Source organism: Balaenoptera borealis (genome assembly GCF_965194805.1).
Source record: "Balaenoptera borealis genome assembly, chromosome: 6".
NCBI classification, from domain to species: Eukaryota; Metazoa; Chordata; class Mammalia; order Artiodactyla; family Balaenopteridae; genus Balaenoptera; species Balaenoptera borealis.
Window position 1 is genome coordinate 34,562,365 of NC_138863.1, and position 25,032 is coordinate 34,587,396.

The 25,032-nt window shown below is 35.6% G+C and overlaps 1 protein-coding gene across 3 annotated transcripts in view; it reads right to left on the reverse strand.

The window, feature by feature from the left end:
- The window catches only part of TRAK2 (trafficking kinesin protein 2), a 65,993-nt gene that overhangs the window by 32,521 nt on the left and 8,440 nt on the right, over window positions 1-25,032 (reverse strand). For 2 of the 3 annotated variants that reach the window (XM_082397323.1, XM_082397321.1), the window contains exons 2-3: window positions 8,652-8,943; window positions 2,297-2,491 (exon numbers count right to left, since the gene is read on the reverse strand). In XM_082397323.1, the coding sequence (XP_082253449.1) occupies window positions 2,297-2,491; window positions 8,652-8,742 (286 nt within the window). In that variant the 5' untranslated portion in view covers window positions 8,743-8,943. Of the gene's footprint in view, window positions 1-2,296; window positions 2,492-3,021; window positions 8,605-8,651; window positions 8,944-25,032 lie in introns of those variants that run through there. The other variant, XM_082397322.1, reaches the window with a different exon arrangement.

Sequence of the window (25,032 nt, forward strand, 5' to 3'; positions counted from 1 at the left end):
AAAGCTTTTGCACAGCAAAGGAAACCAAAAACAAGACCAAAAGACAACCCTCAGAATGGGAGAAAATATTTGCAAATGAAGCAACTGACAAAGGATTAATCTCCAAGATTTACAAGCAGCTCATGCAGCTCAATAACAAAAAAACAAACAACCCAATCCAAAAATGGGCAGAAGACCTAAATAGACATTTCTCCAAAGAAGATATACAGATTGCCAACAAACACATGAAAGAATGCTCAACATCATTAATCATTAGAGAAATGCAAATCAAAACTACAATGAGATATCATCTCACACTGGTCAGAATGGCCATCATCAAAAAATCTAGAAACAATAAATGCTGGAGAGGGTGTGGAGAAAAGGGAACACTCTTGCACTGTTGGTGGGAATGTAAATTGATACAGCCACTATGGAGAACAGTATGGAGGTTCCTTAAAAAACTACAAATAGAACTACCATACGACCCAGCAATCCCACTACTGGGCATATACCCTAAGAAAACTGTAATTCAAAAAGAGTCATGTACCAAAATGTTCATTGCAGCTGTATTTACAATAGCCAGGACATGGAAGCAACCTAAGTGTCCATCATCAGATGAATGGATAAAGAAGATGTGGCACATATATACAATGGAATATTACTCAGCCATAAAAAGAAACGAAATGGAGTTATTTGTAGTGAGGTGGATGGAGTTAGAGTCTGTCATGCAGAGTGAAGTAAGTCAGAAAGAGAAAAACAAATACAGTTTGCTAACACATATATACGGAATCTAAGGAAAAAAAAAAAAAAAGCCATGAAGAACCTAGTGGCAAGATGGGAATAAAGACACAGACCTACTAGAGAATGGACTTGAGGATATGGGGAGGGGGAAGGGTAAGCTGTGACAGGGTGAGAGAGTGGCATGGACATATATACCCTACCAAACATAAAATAGATAGCTAGTGGGAAGCAACCGCATGGCACAGGGAGATCAGCTCTGTGCTTTGTGACCTCCTAGAGGTGTGGGATAGGGAGGGCGGGAGGGAGGGAGATGCAAGAGGGAAGAGATATGGGAACATATGTATATGTATAACTGATTCACTTTGTTATAAAGCAGAAACTGACACACCATTGTAAAGCAATTATACTCCAATAAAGATGTTAAAAAAAAAAGAAAACCTTAAGGGCCTTAATTTAATATTCAGCTACTTAAAAGAATTGTTGAGGACAGAAATACAGTTTTATTTGAGTTCCTAATTCAAGTTTAAACAATGTTTACAATTCTTTTTCTAAGCAGTAAGTAATCTGGTTATAGGAAAGTACCATTAAAAGTTAATGATTACTATGAAAATGAGAATTTCACAACAATCACTCTCCAGCTAGAATCTTTAAAAACACTGAAGCACTCACTGGGAAAATATCTAGGACCTAATGCAATCTCATATCTAATTCAAATGAAAATAATTTTATAAATATATCAATATTGAACTTATAGAATTATTATATATATTCGTATTATATATTTATTATATAATAAATTCTATTATATAGAATTTATTATATATAAAGATGTTCTATGCATACATCTTTATAGTGAATGAATTTTGAAAAAGTAAGCTCAGCCTGAATGAAGATTTTTGGAATAAGGTCAAAAGCAAAAAAGGTCTCCATACTTGAAAGTTTAAAAAGTGTCCTATTTAATTTTGTCATTTTTAAAGAGTGTGGTGTAAAACAGACCTATTTTCAGGACAAATTTGGCTTACTTTCTCACTGAAATATTCTCTGAATCCTTAAGTAAATGATGAAGATTACTATATAGTGTGCACGTATTTCTCCTTGGCATTATTAAAGCTACTTATGTACCCAAGAACTCTGTTTCTTAATGACTTGACAAGTTCCCGTGACTACATCACTTTAGTAGGGTAGATAAGAGTCAAAAAGCTGATGGCTCAAGATATTAAAGTATTAGGATAATAAATGCTGTGAAATATAAAGGCATATTAAATTTTAAATACTTTCACTACTTTTTTTTTTTTAAGTTCCCTTTTCTACACAGTTAGAGGAAAGTATCAAGTAAAAGATGAGAGAAATGGAAACCTCTGAGTATGCTTGCAACCCTGGACACCCAGAGTCTTAAGAATGATAAACTTTCTGCATTCAGACATAACACAATTAGAATCATCTCTTCATGTTGTTAAATCAGTTCAAGTTAAAGTAGGTACAAACTGAACAATGGCTAGGGATGTCAAATGTTTTAAAAGTCAACACCAACATATTCATGATCTTTAGTTCAATGGACAAACTCTAAAATACTCACTCATATAACGGAAAGTCTCTTCAGCAAGGACTGGAGAGAGGGCATCAGATCCATGTTGCTGCTGTCGTGCGGACTGAGTCCAGTCTTGATTTTCATATAGAAAGAGAGAGTCCACTCTTAGCTTATACTGGGGTAGCTGTTCTTCTAGCAGGCTCACCAGCTCGACTTCAGGGAGATCTTCATTGGAGCACACATCTAAAGAGGAGAGTCCATGTAAATGAATCCAATATATTTCAATTTTCTAGGCTACAGAGAAAAATCGGTGAAATTAGTTTTGTCAAAGTAGGATAACTAAAGAAACATTAGCCAATACCATGTCTTGATGATTTTTATTACTGTATCCTTGTACTACAGTTGGTCTTTCTCTAGGTTTCTTTAATACGAGAACTTCTACAGGAAAAATACTACCATGAATTTTAATTGCATCCTATCTAAAAATATATTGTTTAGGGAATACACCTATGTTTTTAAAGTTTAAAATTTCTTAACTCGTCCTTATCAATATATTTAGTGCTGCTTACAAGAGATCTGATCTCAAATAACTTATATGCTTTGGGGAAAAAAGGCAACACAAAACAACCAGAAGAAAAGGAGTTCAAAAGGAATAAAATTACGTGTTCTTTAATAACAGAATTGAACTCCGTGGGAGGATTCTTCAAAATCTGGAAAAATTACATTTTACTACATTCTCACAGAAGCTAGATATTAAAAAAATTAACACTTACTGAAGATGTGATACATTTAAAGTCCTGAATACCTTTCACATCACTACTCGCTCACTTGCACACCTCTAACTCCCCCCGCTTATACTTCTCTGAACACGCTTGGGCTTCTCCACCTTCATGTGTTTGCTCCTGGCTTCTTGTTCCAAATGCTGCCCATCATTTAACACCTCCCAAATTTAGCAGTTTACAAAAAAAAAAAAAAGAAAAGAAAACTTATCTCTTTTAATATGCTTAAAATACTACAGCTTAAAATAGAGAAAATACAGGATGTCATACCAACCCTCTCATTTTTAAAAGAGATCTGGTATTTCCTTTGGGGGTGGCATAAAGAAACATGTTCTAACTCTGGCAAAGAACAACAAAGTTCATTTTAAGAAAACATACCTTAAAAGAGTAAATTTCAACTACTTGATCTTAACAGTGAGGAGGCTGACATTAATCAAATCAAGTACAAGGAGACTGACAATATCAGACAATCCTATTCACCCAGAAGGACAAGCAGTGGCTTCATAACCACAAAGATGAGGTATATAATCACAGAGATGAGGTACATTTAAAACCTTAAATATGGATCTAAAGAAGCTCCTCTCAACCCTTAGCAGATCTCTTAAATAAGAGCTCTGAAAATACATCCAAATAATATTACTATGAATTCTATGCAACTATTCAAATTTTTCCTGCCACAAATATATCACATACAGATTGTCATTATAAATCTGCAGGAAGAGAAGTTGACTATAAATACATGCAGAGCTAAAAACAGACTCTTAGGCATTCAAGGGTATAATGAAAATGAAGAAAAAAGTAACATCCATTAAAAAAACTACTATTCCCTAGAAATTTTCTTTTAATAAGCAATAATAAAATTCTGTGAAAATTCAAGATTACCAATTCTCTACTTCCAAAAAATAATTTAAAAAGTGAGTACACAATCAAGGTTTAGTAGATTCAAATAACATCCTTCGGAGCAAATCTTATTTGCGTCCATATTTTTGATAATGTACTATTTATTGCTTTCCTGATTGTTCAGTCTTAATATTTTTATCCTACAAATGTCCCTTCCTTATGGTCACTTCTTTCTAGCTACATTGCCTCCATTTAGGTTCAAGGCCTCCTCTTGTTTCTCTTGAATATGGCCTCAAAAGTGGTCTTCCCTCATTACACTCATATTTTCCTCTACATCTTCATATCTTTATTAAGTTACTCTCCTACACAAAGCGAAGAAAGGCCTGAGTTTCATCTAGCCAGAGTAGAAAAACCTCATGAACAGTTAGGACAATCAAAAGATCCTAGAAGTGCCATGCCTACTGGTAGTAGGGTTAAATTCATGCTAGAATAAAACATGCTAGAGTATGGTCTTGTGATATAGAGACTTAGATAGCAAAGATTAAAAACAAGCCTCAAAAGAACTGATATTATCAGCAAGTAACTTGAGGACCTGCCAAAATATAACAGTTTTTCAAATAAGACAAGAAAATTCAAACATCAAACAACATAACATTCAAAATATTCAGCATTTGATAAAAAATTACTAGATATTCAAAGAATAAGCAATTTGTAACCCATTACCAGTTGGAAAATAAATCAATAGAAACAAGCCCAGTAAAGACAAAGATGATAAAATTAGTAAACAGCAATTTTGAAATAGCCATTATTAATATGCTCAAAGATTTAAAAGGAAAACATGAATTTGATGAAAAGAGAAACAGAAAGTATTCCTATATTTATAAAATTCAAATAGAACTACAGTACAATATCTAAATTTAAAAATTCACTGGATAACATTAACATATTAGACACTATCCAGAAGAAAAGAACAGTAGACTTGAAGGTATAGCAATGGAAACTAAAATGAGAAAAGATTAGGAAAAAAACCAGAGCGTCAGTGACTTGCATCACAATAACAATCAGTCTAACACACATGCAACTGGAGTCACAGAAGAGGAGAGAAGAGGGAGCAGCAAGGATATTTGAAGAAATAACAGTCAAAATCTTCCAAATTTAATTAAAACTATAAATCCATATTTCAATGAAGTTCAGTGACTCTAAGCAGGATAAACACAAAGAAACCCAAAGAGAAAATCTTAAAAGCAGAGAGAGAAAAAGACACATTACATTTGAGGGAACAAAGACAAAAATGATCTCATCAGAAGCAGTGCAAGGTAGATGACAACGGAATGTCATTAAAGTGCATAAAAAAGTCAACTTAGAATTCTGCACCAGTGAAAACACCTTTTAAAAATGGTGAAATAAAGACTTTTCAGACAAGCAAAAAACTTTGACTAGTCATTGCCAGCTGACCTATAGTCCAAGAAATGTTGAAGTTCTTCAGGCAAAAAGGATATAAGATGGAAAGTTCCATCTATAAAAAGAAATAAAAAGTGACAGAAATGGTAAATCTGTGTGGAAATATATAAGCCTTTTATTCTCATAATGTATTTAACTTATAATTGTTCAAAGCAAAAATAATAACAATTAATTATGTATATAACATATGTAAATGTAAAAGGCATGGCAAGAATAATACAAAGGTGGGGGAAATGGAAGAATACTGTGTGTCATTTTATGAAATAGTATAACGTTATCTGAAGATAGACTGTGATAAATTTAAATATGCATATTGCAAACTCAGAGCAACCACTGAGAAAAAAGAGAGGTATAGCTATTTAGGTCAATAGTGGAATTAAAATGGAATCCTAAAAAACAAACCAGCAAACGAACAACTCAAAAGAGGAAAGGAATGAGGGGAAAAAAGGAAGAAAGAACTTTTAAATGGAACAAAGAGAAAACAAGTAGGAGTTCAGTAGACTCAACTAAACTGATAATTATGTTAAATGTAAATGGTCTAAACATACCAATTAGAAAGTAGAGATTGTCAGACTAGATAAAAAAACGAAAAAAAGATCCGACTTTAAACTATCTATAGATGTCCTTTAAATATTCAGATAAGTTAAAAGCAAAAGGATGGAAAATGTTATCATACCAATTCTACAAAAACTCTTTCAAATATAGAGAAGGGAATACTTCACAACTCATTTTATGAGGCCAGCATTGCCCTAATACCAAAATCAAGCAAAGACATTGCAAAAAAAGGAGTACAAACCAATGAATGGGAAACACACACACACACACACACACAAAACATTAGTAAATCAAATCCACAATATATAAGAAGGATAATACATCATGACCAAGTAGAGTTTTCCCCAGGAATGCAAAGCTGGTTTAAAATTAAAATATAAATCAGTAGAATTCACCACACTAATGGACTAAAAAAGAAAAACCATCTCAGTAATGGAAAATAGGTATTTGACAAAATTCAATACCCATTCATGACAAAAACCTCTCATCCAACTAGGAAGAGAAGGACTCTTTCTCAATTTGAAAAAGGGCATTCTCAAAAAACTTCTGGTGAAAGACCACAACTTCTCTCCTAATATTGGAACTTTGGCAAGGATGTTTGCTCCCACCACTTTTATTCAAAAATATACTGAAATCCTGTCCCATTCAAAGGGCAAGAAAAAGAAATAAAACTCATCTAGATTGAAAAGGAATATGTAAAACTGTCTCCATTTGCAGACATTATGGTTTATGTAGCGAATGCTAAGGAATCTACAAGAAAGTTAATAAAACTAAGTTAAGCAAAGTTGCAGAATACAAAGTCAATATATAAAGAATCAATTTCATTTCTACATACTCGTAATAAACAGCTGGAAAATAAAATTAAATGAACAATGTCATTTATAGTAGCAGAAAAAAATTAAAAATTTAGGATTAAATTTAGTAAAATATGTGGAAGACCTGTGTAATAAAAACTACAAATACTATTAAGAGAAATTAAAGAAGACCTAAATAAATGGAGAGATATATCATGTTCACGGATTAGAAGACTCAAAAGTCTTAAGATGTCAATTCTCTACAAAGTCTATATAATTCCATTCAAAATTCCATTAATCTTTGTTGGCAGAAATTGACAAGCTGGTTTTAAAATTTATATAGAAATGTGAAAGGTCTAGAATGGCCAAAATAATTTTTTAAAAAGAAGAGCAAACTTGGAGAAATTATACTACCTGATTTCAAGATTTACTACAGAGTTACAGTAATCAAAACATTGTGGTATTTATGTAAAGATAGACTTAGGGATTAAAGAAACAGAATGGAGAGTCCAGGAATAGATCCACACATACATAATCAAATGATTTTTCAATGAAATTACCAAGGTAATTCAATAGTGTAAAAGATAATATTTTCAACAAATGGTGCAGGAACAATTAAACATTCAACTGGGAAAAAAAAATCTGGACCCTAACTTCATTATACATTCAAAATTAATTATAAAATGGACTGTTGACCTAAATGTAAAAGCAAAAACTATAAAACTCTTCAAAGAAAACAAAGGAGAATGTCTTTGTGATCTTGACGTATGCAAAGATTTCTTAGAAAGACACAAAAAATATGAACTACAAAAGCAAAAATTGATAAACTGGGCTCCACCAAAATTTTAAACTTTTGCTCTTCAAAAGACACCATTAAGAAGATGAAAAGGCGAGCCATGGTCTGGGAGAAAATATTTGCATCCCTTTACCTAACAAAGGATTTACACAGAATATATAAAGAATATTTACTACAATTCAGTAGTAAGACAAATATAAAAATGGGCAAATGATTTAAATAGACAACTCAAAATATCTAGAAATAGCCAATAAGCACATGAAAAGACACGGAACATCATTAGTCATCAGGGAAAAAGAAAGTGAAACCACACAGAGGTACCAGTACACACCTACTAGAATGGTTAAAATCAAAAACACTGACATTATCAAGTGTTGATGTTGTTGTGCAGACGTCAGCAAACTATGGCCCACAGGCCATACTGAACCAAACTGTACACTTAAAATGGGTGCATTTTATAGTATCTTAATGCAGGTATCTCAATAAAGCTGAACAAAAAATGGGAAAAACTTTAGGTTTAGATGGGTTGCAGGATTTTATGGAGTTTTAGAAAAGTAGTACTGTGCATTTACTGTATGTTATATAACACCTCCAACTGGTTTTGTAGCAGTATCCCATATTTAAACACATTAATACAATTTCAGCAAACAAGTATTCCAACTAAGTGAGATGTCTAGAACTAACTGGACAGGTCAGGTTTTGTGGACCAGTGAGTTTTAGAACCAAAGTTTAGAAAAAACTTCGGGTGTACAGAGTTTTTAAAATTTAGTCTTGCAGATAAGGACTTACGGGGCTGTACCTGTTTTTGCATGCCCTATATGTCCTGAGAGCCTCTTATGTGCCAGATACTGTTGTTAGGTGACTGCAGGGCACAGAACCACAAGCAACTCTGTCCTTGCGGAGACAGGAAGATAGGAATAGAAAGACTAGATAAGGGAGATGAGTATGACGCAGTTCCTACTGACCAGGGCTCACACGGTACAGGGAGTCAGATGTAGACAAGGAACAGCACCCAAGGCAGATTCTGTTAATGCGATAGGAGACCTGGGGATGGAGAGGTTAATTCAGTGGTCTCTGAGGAGACCAGGCTGGAAAGAGAGGCTGAGTTCCATCATGGTGGGTCTTATATGCATTTTATCCTGTAAGCAACAGCCCTTCATTCATTAAACTGGACTCACCAGTGATGCTCTCTGAGTCTCTGTGATTGATATTCATGAGGTTTTCTTCACCCATCGGTGATGTAGAAGTGGCATTCTGGGATTGACTCATGCAAGATCCTTTCTTGTTTTGGTTGAGCAGGACAGCTTTGGTTTGAATCAGAGTAAAGGAAATCCATCAAGCCATTCAATAAAGAAAGGTTCTGGTCAAATGGATATTTTTTTTTAAACAGATTTTTTTTTTTTGATGGTCAAATGACATCTGGAGCAATGAGTGCTCTCATGTGATTATCACTCCTTGGATGGTCATGACCTAAAACAAAGAACACATCAAGTGACTTTAGAATTCAGCATGCTCATTAGTAACAGCAGTCCAATTACCCAGAATGTCTGTCATTAAGAATGTTTTCCTAATGATACACATACCACATGGATAAATCTCGAAATAATATACTGGATGAAAGGGTCAGACAAAAAAAGCACATAGTTTATGATTCCATTTATATAAAATTCTAGAAAATGTTAACTTATCTATAGTGACAGAAAGCAGATCAGTGGTTGCCTGGGGTTGGGGAGGGATGACCAAGGAGCAGGAGGAAAGTTTGGGGGATGATAAATATGTTCATTATTTTGATTGTGATGATGGTTTCACAAGCATATACATATGTCAAAACTTATCAAATTGTATATTTGAAATATGTGCAATCTAATGTAAATTATAATCCATTAAAGCTGTTTAAAAAATTTAAAGATAATCTACTGTTTAAAGTAAAATAATAATAATATATTGTGGGGTCTATAATATATGCAGAAGTAAAACATATTAAAACAATAACACAAAGGCCAGGAGGAGAAAAATAGAAATATACTATAGCAAGGTGTTTATACCATACATGAAATAGTAAAATATCACTCAAAGGTGACCTGTGATAAATTAAAAATGTATACTATAAACTCTAAAGCAAACAATAAAATAACTCAGAAATTACAGATATAAACCAACAAAGAAGATGAAATGGAATAATATAAAACAGGGTTTTTAATATAAAACAGGGTTTCTCAACCCTGGCACTACTGATATTTGGGGCTGGAAAATAATACTTTGTTGTGTGCATTGTAAGATGTTTAGCAGCATGCCAGTAGAACCCTCTTCCCAGACCCTCTCTCAGTTTTAACAGCCCCCAAATGTTTCCAGACAGTATCAAATGTCCCCTGGGGGGGCAAAGTTGCCCCCAGTTGAAAACTACTGATATAAAAGATGCTCCACCTCACTTATAATTAAAATAAATAAAAATGTAAAGAAAATATTTTTTATCCATTAGATCAGCAAACATTAAGTTTTATTATATTCACTGTTGGAGGGATATGGAGAAAGTGGTACTTATACTGTTGATAAAAGTGCAAATTGATACAAGCTTTTAGAAAGACTATTTGGCAATGCCTACCAAAGTTTTCAATGCATATACACCATAATTTAACAATTCTACCATTAGGAATTTACATGATGGAGATACTCACAGAGTATACCAAGATGTAGGCATAAGGATGCCCATACAGTATTTTCTTTTTTTAAAGCATACGTACACAACTGGAATCAAGAGATCCATAAAGATATAGTTTAATAATGGTATATGCAAAGGAATATAATGCATTAAATATATGTGTGTACTTTAAAAAACCCAATTGTTGCAATCAAAAAAACTGTTCAATATTAATTACAAACCTAGCTTAATACCAAAAGACAGTCTCTACTAAATAGTGTCTACTTAGCAACATGCAGCTTCTATTTATGGCTAATTCATTCTCATGCTTACTATTTACAGGCATTATAAACATGATGTGTGGTTTTTTTACAAGAGTCACCACCAAGAAATAGAAAGGACCAAAATAAAAGCACTAAAGGAGACTGAAAATGGTCACTGAGGTAGCACAGAGACACACTGTCAGCAACTACTAGGGAAGAGAATTTCAGAGACAGAATGGGCAACAGAATTAAACATTACAGAAAAGTCAAAAAAGATCTTTGGTTTAAAAAAGGTGGTATACAGAGACCATAAAATCAACAGTAACCTTCTAGAAACCAGTTCAATCAAGAGATTAGGCCCAAAGCCAGGCTGTAAGTGATCAGGAAGCAAGATGGTGAGAATGGAGTTTAGTGAGTATTCACCAAGATTTGCAACATCCAGGCTTTCATGGATTTCCGTGGACAGGTAAAATTTCAAAAACTTCTGTGGTTATTGGCACAGGGTTGCTGTTTTTATACTTCATAAATGAAAAAAAAATGTATACGGAAAAACACATAATAAACAACATTCCTTCCCAGAAAAGTTTATAATTTTATGTTGACATAAAAAATTTCCTCTATTTGAATTCAGAAAATTTTAATAAATTTTTAAAATTCTATTTTATATAAACAATTATTTTCTTGAAACATGTTTGTCAATATAGCAATCTGTACTAGCCAGTACAACATGAAGTAAAGCTCAAAAGTATTTGTTTAGGTACTTTGATTTTAATTCCAGTTGTCAAAAATTCATTTTCACATCCAAGATCAGTCTACTGTGTGCAATTAAATTCTTCCCCATGTGCTATCTTATTGTCCAAACTGCCATTCCCAAATTAACCACTGAAAGGGCAATGGAACGAAAATGGGATCAAACCAGTAAAGATTTGCCCACCCCCACCCAGTGAGGTTGGGAGGAGGCCATTATTGAGCCTTCCAGAGTGGTTAAGAACATGGATTCTGAACTCCAGCTCGACTACTAGTTGCATGACCTTGAATAAGTTACTTACCCTTGTTTCTTCATTTGTAAAATGGGCTTAATAACATGGTCTACTTTATGGGGTTACTATGGGGATTAAGTGAGTTACGAGAGGATAACAGTAGCACCTACCTCAGATGGTCACTGGGGAAATTACATGAGTTAATACATGTGAAGCTCTTAGAACAATACCTTAGAATACAGTAAATGCTATGTAAATATTAGTTATTATTATTTCTACCACCACCAAATAGTACAATTTTATCATTATCATTATTATTGTACCTTACACAAAGTTGGGCACACTGTAAACCCTACTGTTGACTGCTAATACAATCTGCTCGCAACCTAAGAAGTCACATTTACTTCCTGCCTTCTGATGAGTGATGTTAGTTTAGTGCCCTTAATCATTTTCTTTCTACCTCTGTGATTCATGAACAAACTGAAAGCTTGCAGAGTCAGAGTTCTAAATGTAGTACAAACTAAACTTTGGCAAGCACAAGCAACACATATTCAGTGCGCTTCCTAGTTTGTACACACTTATTCTTAGTAACTCCTTGAGTATCATCTACTTGCTATGCTGGATCTTTATTCACTCTTTTTAGGAACAACTTCACGGCTTTTTTTAATAAAACAGTCAACCAAGCATGCGTTATTTAACAAGAAGCCAGCCTTTGTAATTCTTGCACATTTAGGAAAAAATAAAGTAAACCAGCTAAGTGACGTATTTTAATAAGAATGAGACTTAAAAAGAACAAACAAAACATGTCATTGATATAAACATTGCTGGCAGAATACAACATGCTGATGACTTAGATAGTTTAGCCTAGCCATGGAAACTAAAATGGTCAACAGTGAGGGCCTAAATATAGGCCCTGTGCCTTAAAAAAATCTTGCTACTTCCTTAAAACGGGATACTCTGGCCAAAACAGACTTATAGAAAAGGCTAAAACAATTCAGGGACACTTCACTTTGACAAGAGTGCAGAGCCTAGAATTACAGTAAATATGATGTGACAAACATTTAAATTGGAAAATTATATTTAAAATTTTTATTGTACAAATAATACTTTGGGGATTAATTTAAAATACATGTTGGCTGCTGATCTGAATGCAGAAGTGGGAACAGTGCCAATCACCAACTCCAGCAGCAGCTCTTGTAGACAGTGTCAACCTTCATCCAGACAAAAGATAAAGTGCATAACTTAAAACATAAAATAAATGGACCGTGTTTCCTATATTAAATAATAGATTTTCAACAAAGACAGAGACTCACTAATTTTTAATGTATCTGGCTACATCAAAGATAAAATTTACAAAAAAAACCCACAATAATTTAAAAATCAGATACTGAGCCACAAAAAAAAAAGACTATACAATGGTTTCAGTGCTAAAAGCTGAAAAAAAGGGTGGCAGGGGGGTGTCACCCCCGAAATCCAACCTGGATAGTGAGCAGCAGCTCTTACAGAGGCAGAGTCCACATACCAACACCAAGGCCAGCTTCGTGGGTGAGCCACAGTACACTACATCCGGCACAGCCACTCTACCAGCAACTGTAAAGTTCACCCTGAGGGGCTATTTGGTCCTAGCAAATATTTGATCCCTCTTTTTTTGTATCATTCAATTTAATGACCAGTAGGGTTTTCAGAATATAAAATACATGGAGGCAGCTCTATTTACAAGCAGGACAAATTCCAAAAGGCTGTTAAAGCCGTTAGTCTAAAAGAAATCCATTAGTCTAAAAGTCCAAAACCATGAGTAAAATTTAGGTTTATGGCGTCTGCATTTCCTCCGAGCTGGTATATTTTTGGCATTAAAAAAAATAAGTGTCCTGTTTTGTTTACAATGAACATTTACTGAGGCAGGCAACCCCTCCCTGCCACAATCTCCACCAACAGAAGGGAGGCAACCTCTGGCAGCTAAGGAATCCACACCAGAGTTTCACCTGCAGATTAGAAAAGGCCTTGAACCCATGGTGCGTCTGTGGCTTTTGATAAGTTTCCATAGCACCACTTTCGCTCACCACGCTCAGCCTTTAAGTTCTTGAACTCCAACTTTAACCTGAATTTCAAACCTTTGACTAAATAGGCATCCCATTTTAGCAATGATCCTCTGTTGAAACTATTTCAGGCATGCGTATTTCTTCACCTTTGGCTGACTCTCAACTGCACAGGCACATCTTTTTTCACACATCCTGGGACTGCCCTTCGTAATCATTCTTATTGTCCAGTCATATATTTAATATGTATAATTTCCTCACTTTCAATTTTTTACACTATTTCTATTTTAGTGTTCATCCATCTATCACTAGTACTGCTTTCAGAGACAAAATGGGGGCTTCCCTGGTGGCACAGTGGTTGAGAATCCGCCTGCCAATGCAGGGGACACGGGTTTGAGCCCTGCTCTGGGAAGATCCCACATGCTGCAGAGCAACTAAGCCTGTGAGCCACAACTACTGAGCCTGTGCTCTAGAGCCTGCGAGCCACAACTAGCGCTCTAGAGCCTGCAAGCCACAACTACTGACGCCCGCGCGCCTAAAGCCTGTGCTCCGCAACAAGAGAAGCCACTGCAATGAGAAGCCCACGCACCGCAACAAAGAGTAGCCCCCGCTCGCTGCAACTAGAGAAAGCCCGGGCACAGCAATGAAGACCCAACACAGCCAAAAAAATCAAAAATAAATAAATAAATTTTTAAAAAAAGAGACAAAATGGGGTTTGCAATATTTATAATATTTATATTAATATCTATAAGATACCTCAAAACTATACATGTATAAACAAACATGCTATAAATAACAATAATGTCTGAGTTGAAAATGACCATCTATTGGTGATCAGCAGAGCTGAACCCCTTACTCTGTAGCATACTTTGTCCCTATCCAGAAGCTTTCATAAGTTACAAGTTTTAAGCAGACAATTTTGTGTTGCAAACGATTTATAAGAAAGTAAATCTACCATGCAAGGACAGGGCTTTCTATCCTATACATTTAGAGACGTAATTTTATTTATTTATTTATTTATCAATATTTATTTATTTATTTATTTGGCTACACCAGGTCTCTTAGTTGAGGCACTTGGGATCTTCATTGCGGCATGCAGGATCTTTAGTTGCGGCATGTGAACTCTTAGTTGCGGCATGTGGGATCTAACTTTCCGACCAAGGATTGAAACCGGGCTCCCTGCATTGGGAGTACAGAGTCTTAGCCACTGAACCACTAGGGAAGTCCCAAGACGTAATTTTATTTTATTATTTTTTTTAAAAAATTTATTTATTTATTTATTTTTGGCTGCATTGGGTCTTTGTTGCTGCGTGCGGGCTTTCTCTAGTTGCAGCGTGCAGGGGCTACTCTTCGTTGCGGTGCACGGGCTTCTCATCGCGGTGGTTTCTCATGTTGTGGAGCACGGGCTCTAGGCGCGCGGGCTTCAGTAGTTGCAGCACATGGGCTCAGTAGTTGTGGCAGTCGGGCTCTAGAGCACAGGCTCAGTAGTTGTGGCGCACGGGCTTAGTTGCTCCGTGGCATGTGGGATCTTCCCGGACCAGGGCTCGAACTCGTGTCCCCTGAATTGGCAGGCAGATTCTTAACCACTGCTCCACCAGGGAAGCCCTGGAGACATAATTTTAGATGTTGCTTGTGCTTGGCATTTGGTTTCAAGCCAAATATTAAAGAAGGTTTGAAGAAAAAATTAGTCTGCTGTCTTGTTTGCAAAGATAATGAATTTATATTCCAGTAATCCAGTCTGAACTACTGCAGTGGAAAGGGATACTGTTTCTCTATACTTCCTCAACAAACAGTAAATAGCAAAAGAATGGGTGACTGCTAATAAGTATCTGATTCATCAGGGTCTTCAAATCACTAGGAGCTAAAACTACCACAGCAACACCGAAGATGGTTTTCTAGGCAAGGAACCATCTGTGAGTCGATGATTAATTTTACAGCAGCCACATTATACAACTGTGATTGTATATTCTTTACTTTACCTTTTCTAAGATTAGGCAAATAATCCAAAAGAAAAAGAATATTAGGCACTTTTTCACGAAAGCCAGTTCTAGTCATTACTAGAAGCCTTCTGTTTCATATTTTACATCTACATCCTCATCAAAGTACAATGACAATTACTAAAATATGACCCCAATCACGAGGAAAACGTTAAATCATGCTTTCATACCTACTCTTTAAGAAGTTAGGAAAGCAGGATTTAAAAGAAAATGTTAAAAGATAATATTTTATGGTGTTTAAATAATTAAGTTTTACCCATCTGGAAAATTTACACACCCAGTGTACCAGAGTAACAACTATGGCACCTAATAAAGGTTATCACTATCTGTGGATTTTATTTTCAAATTCTTGAAAGTATAATATTAAACATGTTAGTAAATATGCTTCCTTTTCCCATTTGGCATTTCAATGAGTTACACATATTGGTATTCAAAAGTTAAAGTCAGAAAAGTTAAATAGCACCTTTGTATTTGTAATGGACTACGAAATAACATATACTACATAAACCATTTATTTTCACAGACTTTTCATTAGTTATCTACATTCACCAATTGGTAGTATTAAAACAATCTCTCTGTGTCTCAGTTTCCTCATTTATAAAATGGGAACAATAACAGTACCTATTTTATGTGGCTTAAGTGAGTTAATACTTATAAAGCATATATAATAGTATTTTGTAAACAGTGAGCATTACTTATGTGCTTAATATAATTTAAAAGTTAAATAGATAAGGATGTAGCATTATAAAATACAAACAACACCATTTCATGGTACCTGGTCATGGGACGCAGACTTAGAAGATAGGATTCAGATCAGTTCCTACGCTTCCACATTGTCAACAGCTCTAGCTCTCAAAAAGAACATGCTTTTATAAAAAGCATGGCTCTATATCTCATCTGGGATTGCCACCTAACAATAATTCAGGAGTTCTAACAATTATTCTCACCTAAGGTAATCCTTTCTTGTCACTAACTACTGGCCGTAGAGAAACTCTTACAAAAATTTACCCAAATAAAAAGCCCATGATGGGAATGCAGACTAGTGCAGCCATTCAAAAGAACCATGGAAACTATGTTGTCAAATTAAGTACACACGTACCCTTGGATCCAGCAATTCTGCTCCCAGGTATATCTATCTCAAAGAAATTCTCACATCAGCCCATAAAGAGACAGGTGTGAGATTGTTTCCTGCATTGCTATTTGTGGTAGTAAGCTGAGGGCCTACTCTCTCGAGAGTAATAGGTAAAATGTGGATACATACCATGGAACAACACAGCACTAGAAGTACAGTGCTGAGTGAATAAAGCAGGAAGCAAAGGAGAGAGACACCACAATGCAATTTACATAAATTAAATTTTTTCTCTATTATAAATACATTAAAATGCTTGCCTTGGGGCGCGGAGAGTAGGGGAATTTGGAGCAAGGTATGGGGATAAAAGGGAAAATTTTTAAAAATCTATGAAATCCGACTGTTCTTTTGACAGACTACTTATCGTATAATTATTATTGCAACTCTTCAATCCTTAATGTCTGAACATGTGCCTGGACATGAAAACATTTTCTGGAGACAATGTATGCAGAACTAGCAATCTCTGCAATGTAAACTATGTGGGGCACAGTTCCTGACAATTTCTTAAAAGGCCATGTTGCTTTTATATTATTACCTAGCTGCTCTAAAGCAGTGTAATTAGATTTCAACTAAAGAAATGGTTAAAAAAAAATACAAGTGAGATTAAGCCTCAATGTTGACATCTTCATGTGTTTGGTTACCTGGTAAAAGTTTTGAAGGGAAAAATGTTTAAAGTTCAAAGATGACAACAGTTTAAAAGTGGTACATAATAAGTTACATTCCTTAAACAAACCTATTTATCATCTGATGAAAATCAGCCACAAGTGACACTGAAATTTCCATTCGGTTTCTCTCTTTTTCTTTAAAACACACAAATACAACACACACATATGCATGTGTGCACCTTTGTTTTTCATTATAAATAAAGTCATATGTTCATTCAAAAAAATTCAGGCAGTAGATAAATATGAACAATCAAATAAAAGCTCCTTGTAATCTTTTACCATCCTTCACTGGGAGATAGACTGTTGATATGCGTTTAGTAGCCTACTCAGTTATCTTTCCATGCCAACATATTGTCAATCTATGCCATCTTTTTAATGTAACTCATTTTGTAATGAATTACACAGTATTCAGAATATACAATTATATAACCACCAATTTTTTCCATCAGTGACTTTCTAACAATTGTTCATCCACTTTAAAACTCAAGAATCTAAACTTTTTTGTAAAAAGCTGGGTAGCATGTAAGCCTTCGGTCATCTATTATCTTTGTTGTTGTTATTGTTTTTAACCCTTTAAAAACGGAAAAACCATTCTTAGCTTATAGAACTGGCTGGATTTGGCCCACTGGCTATAGTTTGCTGACCTCTGGTCTATACCCTAAATCACAGTATTTTTGCACCACAGAAGAAAACAATGACACAAAACTCTTAAAGAAAATGCAACAAGTAACTGAATAAGTATAATAGTATCAACATCATATTTTCAAAATTCTACTTCTAGACAGGAATTCCAACTTTTGCATGATTTCCCAGTGACAGTGAGTATCAAAAAAGATAGTAGATATATAAAAATCCTAAAACCAGCATTGGCTACTAGTTATACATTTCTAGTTTTATCCCTTTTTACCATAACCCATTTTTTTCAAACTTGTTTCTGTAAAAGATCATGATTGGCTTAGAAATGTGAAAACCATGGCAAATTATTATTTGGCAGTCAAAAATAATTTAGTGACGTCATATGTAGTTTAGTCAAAGAAAATCGGATAGAAAATAGCTCAAAATTACTAAATACAAACCTCAAAAGGGTAGACTTCTTGCACACATTCACAAAATAGTCTTGATTTAGTTCTCTAAGAGAAAGATCAACTCCATACTTGAACTCTATCGGAAATTCTGTATCCTTTTAAGAGAGCACTATCTTCTCTGAACCACCTGGCAAAAGAGCTACACAATGTTATATAGTATAATCAATTCTAACACTGCAAAAGCTTTTTCAGCATAGGGTTTTCTTATAACTTCTTTAAAGAACTGAGACTGAGTTTCGTGTGAATAACTGAAATTTTTGAAAGTTTGGTAAATGGAGAAAATAAGTTACTGTAAAGGTTATTATTATCAAATTAAACCTAACAAGCCACACATTTCATCATTTTAACATCAACAGTGGAGCTCCTCTTAGGAAAGAAATGCTTTTTGTTCAGGAAAATACATGGAAAAGGCACTTATGGTGGAAGGTAAGGCCTTGCAGCATCAAAGGAAGGCAAAGATGCTCTGCATAAGACTAGGGAAACAACTGTTTGTTTTTTCCCCTCTGGAGAGGGAGAGAGCAGGCAAGGGGAAGAAATCCCATCCAGATGGCAGTAACTCAGAGGCCACAGAACACTAGGAATTTGCAGAAATCTTAGGGAGGGTTTTTGGCTTCTCCATAACATGAAACTGAACGTTCAAGCCAAATGTTTAGTTCTTAAGGGGTCTGTCTGGATACTCAGACGACATTTGGGTATAGACATATTAAAATATTCACAAGAGTGGTTGCTATCAGGAATTTATATTCCAGGATATTAATAAAGTCATCACAGCTATTATATTTTAAATCTTTTTTTAAACATAGAAAATTACGTCCTTTTGACTAAAGTAATGGTTAAAAAAAGAAAAAAAACAATTATAGGTCTTCAAAAATGGATAATGCAGAGTAAATGGCATTATAAAGTTTGTGGATTTCCTAGTCTCTTAACCAAAAATGGGGGGAAACATCTCGAGCAGAGGCATTTTACATAATAGATTATGTGGGTACTAAAATATGTACTATACTTCTAGAACCAAATAAATCCTTCCACAACAAATCAGAAAGCATTTTCTTTCAACGTTGACTGGTAAAATTTAGGTAGTAGAGTAAATCAAAAGACACCATCACCTGAAAACCTACAAACACTTCACAGAAGGTTAAGAAATAAACCAAACAGATATAATCATGCTGGCAGACTTAAGAAGACTTCTGTATAATCTGCTCTTCCAGACTTACCTTCAAATCAAATAGCCAAGAAGATGCCCTGAAACAGCACTTTCACAGAGCAGTAAGGTAAATTCAAATTTTAAAAACAGAAATTCAAGAAGAAGTTCAAAATCCGTGTCCTCATTTTTTTTTTTAATTTTTATTGCAGTATAGTTGATTTACAATGTTGTGTTAGTTTCAGGTGTACAGCAAAGTGAATCTGTTATACACATACATATATCCTCTCTTTTTTAGATTCTTTTGTGTCCTCATTTCTGTCTCCTCTAACAATCAAACATAAACTTGCTTTTGGTGGCTTAAGATGATTCTAAATCTTTCAGTTATTTTAAACTTAAAATACTTAAAGCCTTTAGAAGTAAGTTTCCAAAAGCTGTCTAAAGAAAAACTGTAGGCAAGATAGCTCTTCAGATCAATGAAGTAATCAGTGGCACCAGGATATGCAATCTTATATGACCAGGAACAGGGTGTAACTTAAAATGCGGTTGAGTGATGGTCAGGATAGAATATTTATTATAAACATATTTATAAACATATATAATTCTAGAATGATTCTAGAATTCTTCATACCTAAGACATATAACCATGTTAGTAATATAATTCTACTAGGCAAGAGACATTCAAATTATATTATGGTTTAGACATAAGACTCAGTTTTCCAAACCAGTTGTCACAGTCACCTCCAGGACTTCAAGATAAGGTTACCTTTTGAGGGAGAATTGACATGTAGTGGATGATTTTGGTTTGCCAATGAAATTCAGGAATCAATCAATCTGTTACTTGTTCTGAGCTGCTAAAAATAATAAGTGGACTATGGATCAAAATAAATCCTTATTCCAAAAAATTAAGTCCATCTATATCTCAATACCTTGCAAATGCCAGGCATTCAATAAACATCTGTTAAATGAATGAATCAACCTGTAGTCAAGTTACATCCTTGCAATCTGCAGTAGGGAGAAAATGGAGCCACATGAGAAACAGAAGACGGTTAGAGCATCTGAAAACTGAAGGCTTTCTTAACCCAATTTACAAAGATCTGCATAGGCCTCTCATGGGTTTCAGTAACAAATGTGAGCATACAAGCAGGGCTATATCAGTTAAGCCCATCAGTTACATTGAAGTTGAAAACATCCCCTAGAAACGGGTTTGACAACAGTGTGGCAAAAAACCACAAAACGTTTAATACCTGTAACCCCCGCTTTTTGAAAGTTGACTTTATGCCACTTTGCTTTTATGAAAGACCTACATTAGTACCTGTTTTCTCTAACTAAAAAAAAATGAAAAAAGGCATCTGTTTTGCAGAGAAGTGTTATAGAGGCAGTGGGCACCCTGAGCAGTTGAGAGGGGCACCACCAAGCTCCTTCCCAGGGAACTACGCTCAGCATCTCAGCATCAAGCCTCTATAGCCTTGAACCGTGTCTGTGACCAACTGTGCTTTATCCTGACTTATTCTGTGCAGCTGTTAGTAAGATGTGTCCTAAGGTAATTACTTCACTTTATACTGGCTTTCCAAAAGGTTTCATAGGAACGCTCTACTTTCTGATAGCAGGGGAAACTTGTACCCAATCCTCCCACCCCATACCCATTTTATTTTAGAAACATTGATAGTAAGATGTTTTCTCCTTAAAGTTAAGACATGGTAATGAGAAAGGTCCAACAGACTGCCATGGGAAGGGGGAAAAAGTCCTTAGGTAGCATAGAATAAAAAGAAGTTGATGACTCAGGAGCACAACTATGACTAGCAATTACTGTATTATGGTGACTATGGCGATATGCTCCAGGATTATAAGCTTTTAAAGAGTTCTTTCTCCCTACACTAAATGATCTCAAATTGCTAATTTCTTGGAGACGTAAGTCCACTTCTAATTTTCTTTTCTCCCTCACTGTGAGGCTATCAACCTTTGTTGCCAGTGTGCCTCTCCCTTTTCTAACCTGCTGTTGGCTGAGAAACCAGATTATCAGAGAACCCAGAAGTTGTCTGCTTGAGACCGAACCCTAGGACCTGTTTTTTGACCCTTGGCTAGTTCCTCAAGTACCTTTTCTTTCATCCCTCCAGCACTAGGGATTCAGCTGGCTTGCTTCTCTTCCTTTGGCACTGTTACCAAGTGCCTTTCTCATCTGGTGTTCTTTTCTCTAGGCTGGCTATGAATATGCTCTGTCCTTTCTTTACTGTCTCCTAAGAAAAGTATAGGTCCTCGTCTCTTTTGTGAGAATTTTACTGTTAATCGCTATAGAGAAATACAGTGGAAACATGGAGAAAATGGTTTAGGAAATCTTAAAATTTTTTATTGTGATTTTGCTCCTTAATCAGTATTTACTGACTCCCCTACTTGGATGCTCCCAGAAGACTGTATGCTCAAGTTTTTCCTCACTACACTATGAGCTCCTTGAAAGAAGGTATCTTATTTTTGTATGCCCCAAACCTTAAAGAAACTGACATACAGTAGGCTCGCAATACATGCCCAACTATAAGCTTAATGATTAAAAATGTCAACGCACTGAATTACAGAAGTAACTGAATGAACAAAATTGATTATTAATACACTTCAGTCCAGCATCAACTAAATGAATTGCCTTGAAAAACAAAATCAAGTTAAGATTGAATATTTGAAAGAAAGCACTGTATTTGCTTTATGAAGAACTCTGTATAAGAGTTTGTTGATAAAAGGGTGATATATCATTGTTATAGCAGTGACACAGTACCCATTTTTCTTGTAATAACTAAAGAGAATGAGTTGTCAGTTTTGTCAGAAAGCTAAACCTGAACCTTTGGCTCACTGCTTAGTTTTATCATGTTTTCCACAAAGAGCATTTGCAGCTGTTTATGAATGTATTTAAAATAAGCCCCATACCAAATAAGAAATGACCAAATATCTTTAAGAAACTCACAATCAATAATATGTCTCATTTGTAATCTTTCAATTTTGTGACTAAAAATAAAACAAAGTCACACTCAGCGGTTTAGCCTAGTACTAGCTAAAAAGAGAATGGTTGAAAAGAAAATTTCTTTTTAGGTTGTTAAAGGCTTTAGGAACAGTAGTGCCACCTCGGAGACATTGTAGTTGGTTTCCAGTCTCCTCTTCCTTTCTGCCTTCAGACAGAGAGTGCTCTTTCTTAACCAACAAGCTTCCCTTTGTTTTGATTTATACCACTCGTCTGAATAACCCCAAAGCACTACGCAACATGCCTATGACTGAAAGCAATTAAGAGCTGAAAGCAGAGTTCTGGCACTTGGACCCCAAACATGTACTTACTTTACACAAGTGATGAATTTTTGAGAAAGCCATTCTCTAAGTTGACACACATTTTAAATATAAAGTAGTTAAGTTCTCCTGAAAAGGTCACAAAACCATGTGGAGAGGGGCTGCTGAAAATTCTTCACTCATGGGCGTCACCCCATAGACATGCCCTCCGTTATCCTCTTCAATGCCCTTCTTTTCTGAGACAATTCCATACCACACCTTTCTCACTCTTCTCTGAACCCCTATCTGTTCTCCATCTCTTTCTCTCATTCCTCCCACCAATAAACCCACATAATCTATAGCTAGATTTCTCTCCAAATTCTGAGAATTAAGTACAAACATAATCTCAGTCATACATTTATACACTTATTGACGGCAGTGGAAATTAGCAATCCTCTAAGAAGAGGAACTGCGTGGCTGGAAGACAGAAGGGGGAAAGAAACTTATTTTTCATTATTTCCTTCCAATTTTCCTACCATGTGTATATGTCCATCCAGTTAAAAAATAATGAAATGTACGTTACTTGTCAGTCTCTACTCCTGACTTCTCTAAACTTTGCTCTACTGGTTATCCCTATACTCCACTAGCTTCACCCTCTTCCTTGGCCTATTATCATGTCCAAAGTCTTCTATTTTATTAAAAACAGATAAAATAAAAATTTAAAAATCTCCCTTCCCCAAGACTCTGGGTTCCCCTCTAGCTGCTTTCCTCAGCCAAGCTTCTTCACAGAGTATTACTCTCATGCCCTTCTCCTCATCTCTCATTCATCCTTCAACCTCACTGTGATCTGATTTTTCCTGAAACCACTTTCCCCTCAGTGACCAATAGTCCCTGCTAACCAATCCAATCATACCTTCTTAGTTGTTATCTTAGGTCAGCTCTGGTTCAATATTACTGACCATTCCCCACTTCAACTTTCCTCCTGTGGCTCTCCTGGAGCCTACATCTTACAATGAATGCTCTTTCTCAAATCCCTCCATTGGATCACCCAGCTCCCTCCCCTTGATCCTTAAATGTTGTTGATCCCAGAGTTCCAGTTGTGACCATGTACTTGTTTTTCATGTACCTTTGTGCAAACCATTCACGACCACAGATTAACCACTTCTTTCGTGTTAATAACTCCCAATCAGGCTATTCAGACCAGACTTCTTCCTGAGTTCCACTCAAATCTCTCACAGGCTGACTATGATCCCTTGAACTGATCCACTGAATAGCAGATGCCTCCTTTCTCTCACCTTGCCACATTCAATCCATTATCAAATCCTGTATAGTCTAACACCAATATGTATCTCAAACACACCCACTTCTCTTCATCCCCTCTTCTACCACCCTAATTCAAGCCATCATCATCTCTTAGAATATGAAAAACCTAACAGACTCCATGCTTAATCTCCTCTCTATTCTCCATAAGGCAACAAGAATAAAGTTTTTAAAACTAAACTCCTTTTAAAAAAATTCAAAGTATTCATAATATACAGAATAAAATCCACACTTCAAATCAGTCTCCAAGGTTCAGCCCCATCTGGCCCCTGACTACTTCTCCTCCCTCATCTTGTACCACTCTCCTCCTTGCTCATACTCAGTCACAGGCCTTCTGTCACTTCTTTCCACTTCCTCATCACACTCTCTCCTATCCTGGGCCTTTGCAACTGTTCACTGTACCCAAAATACTCTCCCCTCTTGTTCTTTATATGGTAACTACTTCTCACCCTTCAGGTCTCAGCTGAAAAGTCACCCTCTGGGAGACGTTACCAGTCCACCTGATCTGAAGTAGCCTCCCCTACCACCTTTATTTTCTAACTCCGCATCTAATGTTTCTTTCCCAACATGTATTACAATTTACTTCCTGGAAGTCCTCCTCCAGACAGGAAGGGGGAAGGTGCTATCTTCTCCCTTTCCTCCTCCTTGCTGATCAGAATGGAAATACAATGGCAGGAGCTCAAGCAACTCAATAAATATTTGTTGTTGAAATGAACTATTAACTGAACTGGTGGGTGAATTCTTTCACCATTAACATGTATAACTATCAACTCCATTGTTAAACAACATAGTGTGACACTCTTAAATTAGACCCTATTTTATTTGAACTATTCCTTCCTTCTTCATGACTTGTCAGAAACCTTTCTAAAAAGAAAGAACTCACAGTTTGGCAAACTGACAGAGATATATGGATAAGCTTCAAAGACCTCAATGATCTTTACAACATGAATTAGTTCCACTTCTATACCACGAGTAGACTTTGTGTGCTCATTTTCTAGCATGAATAAACCATAATACAGGGTGCAGTTAATCAGAACGTCCCCAAGGTTACATGAGTCCGTA